General features: G+C 39.3%; 1 protein-coding gene across 1 annotated transcript; it reads left to right on the top strand.

The window, feature by feature from the left end:
* Positions 1 to 337: 337 nt before the first annotated feature.
* On the top strand, positions 338 to 1294 carry LOC150053321 (olfactory receptor 52N2). The gene has a single exon (XM_090349029.1). The coding sequence runs from the start codon at positions 338 to 340 to the stop codon at positions 1292 to 1294; it is 957 nt and encodes a 318-aa protein (XP_090205155.1).
* The last annotated feature ends 1344 nt before the right edge of the window (positions 1295 to 2638 follow it).

The raw sequence follows: 2638 nt of genomic DNA, 5'->3' as shown, positions 1-2638 counted from the left end.
ACAATTAATTTTAAGTTTTCACACAGCCTATAAAATTATTAAAAAGTTTGCTCTCTTTATGAGCTTTGTGAAAGTATTGTCTCCTGAATAGAGAGAAAATGAGACATAAAGTAGGTCATTAACTTGCCAGTATCACATACTGTGTGACATAAGAGATGGAGATAGATTATGAAGCTAGACAGTCTGAAATCAAAGAAATGTGATCACGTGTAAGGTCTCACAGAAAGCACTTTAATATTTGTTTTTTTAAGTTCTATACTTAATCTTTCATTTATATTCTGGCCCAGGAAACTGCCACCAACAAAGAACAGAATATGCTCTCCCTCCATCAGCCACTATGTCTAGAGCCAACAGCTCCAGCCTGACCCCAGCGTTCTTTATCTTGAATGGTGTTCCAGGGCTGGAAGCTGCACACGTGTGGATCTCCCTCCCGTTCCTCCTCATGTACATCATCGCTGCTGTGGGGAACTGTGGGCTCCTCTACCTCATTGGCCAAGAGGAAGCCCTGCACAGACCCATGTACTACTTCCTGGCCCTGCTGTCCTTCACCGATGTCACCTTGTGTACCACCACTGTGCCCAACATGCTGTGCATATTCTGGTTCAACCTCAAGGAGATCCACTTCAATGCCTGTCTGGCACAGATGTTCTTTGTGCATATGTTGACTGGAATGGAGTCTGGCGTGCTCATGTTGATGGCTCTGGACCGCTATGTGGCCATCTGCTACCCTCTGCGCTATGCCACCATCCTCACCAACCCTGTGATTGCCAAGGCCGGTCTTGTCACCTTCTTGAGGAGCATCATGCTCATCATCCCCTTCACGTTCCTCACCAAGCGCCTGCCCTTTTGCCAGGGAAACGTTATCCCCCACACCTACTGTGACCACATGTCTGTGGCCAAGGTATCCTGTGGCAATGTCAAGGTCAATGCCATCTATGGCCTGATGGCTGCACTCCTGATTGGTGCCTTTGACATCTGCTGTATCTCAGTGTCTTACACCATGATCTTACGAGCTGTGGTGAGCCTGTCATCCTCAGATGCTCGGCACAAAGCCTTCAGCACCTGTTCTTCACACATCTGTGCTATTGTGATCACTTACGTTCCTGCTTTTTTCACTTTTTTTACTCATCGTTTTGGAGGACAGAACATTCCCCACCATATACACATCATTGTGGCCAATCTTTACCTACTTTTGCCTCCTACCATGAACCCCATTGTTTATGGGGTCAAAACCAAGCAGATTCGAGAAGGTGTCATCAAATTTCTATTTGGAGACAAATTAGGCATTACCTAAAACAAATAAATTGTGAAACCCATACATTGGTTGGGATGAGGATTGTGGAAAATAAATGCATAGCTGACACGACTGGAAGTGGTATTAAATCATCCTGATGCACTTATTTTCTGGAATCCATGTAAGTGTAATTTGTGAAATGCTCTTTGGGAGATCTACCTGAAAATAAACAATGCAGAATTTTTTAACATATTATTTCTTTATAGAGCTTATAGTTTTCACAATGTTTAATAACTAATAAACCTAGAGAGAGGGAAAAGGCCATGAATGTAGGGTTGGTGTTTGGTTATGCATTTTGTATGAAGAGAAGAGGCTACAGTTGCTAGAATCAATGATTTCCTCACCATTCCTGACAAACTCTAGTGAAATCGATCATATCATTGCCATGGGAAAAACATGTGTCTAGTATGTTGTAATATTTTTCAAAACAAGCTAGAGGAAGGGACTGTTGAAATCTCCCAGTTTTCATTTGTATTTCTTTTGTTTTAAAATCTAAAGTTCATCACCAGTGGTTTGCAAGTTCTGTTGTGTTGGGTAACCTCAGCTTGAGATTTCAATGGTAATTGGATCTGTAAAACGTAGTTGTCATGTTATTGATTCAACAGGTAAAAGCCGTATATTTACTATTTCATTTATTCCATCACTCATTCACTCATTTTTCTTTAGATCCTTACTAGATATCACCAGTTATAGTTCAGTTAAGAAATAGGGAGGTAGAGATGAATATGATAAAGTCCCAGGTCTCAGGCTCCTGAGATTGTACACACTGGCCAATAAAACATGCACTGGAACATATATGAAAAAAGAGGGAGAGATAGTTTTAAAATGGACATAATACATAGGGTATGTTTCTAGAAAAGAATTAGAGAAGGTCTCCCATGAGTTTGGATTCAGTTAATCATGAGGGTTAATCTTTTAATTTCTAGTGACTAGGCTTTACTAGGCTAGAAACTCTCTTAATTTCAATCTGAGCATTTTTCCAAATATGTCAAAGAAAATTTATGACAAGTATCTATCTTGCCAATTAAATGTACCAGCGACAAAACAAAAGTGCATAGTATTGTTTCTGATACATACAAACCATATGATAAATTACACTATTTTATGAGCTACTAGCTTGAAATTGGATTCTTTTGGAATCTTGAGGTCTTAGTTTTTCTTACTGTCCTCTACATGTCTTGCTCCAGATCCCTTATAGAGACATTAAATGATGACCCAAAATCTGTATTGGATCTTTTGTCTAGTAGAGGATATGAAATAAAATGGAATAACTAATATAAACTGATAATATAGTAATTATAGCAAAATGATAACTATAAATTTCGTGAAATCTGAGAACATTTA

This window comes from Megascapheus bottae, chromosome 16 (assembly GCF_031878675.1).
Source record: "Megascapheus bottae isolate mThoBot1 chromosome 16, mThoBot2.hap1, whole genome shotgun sequence".
Taxonomy (NCBI): domain Eukaryota; kingdom Metazoa; phylum Chordata; class Mammalia; order Rodentia; family Geomyidae; genus Megascapheus; species Megascapheus bottae.
Note: the sequence above shows the minus strand (reverse complement) of the source record. Positions and strands in the feature narration are given on the sequence as shown.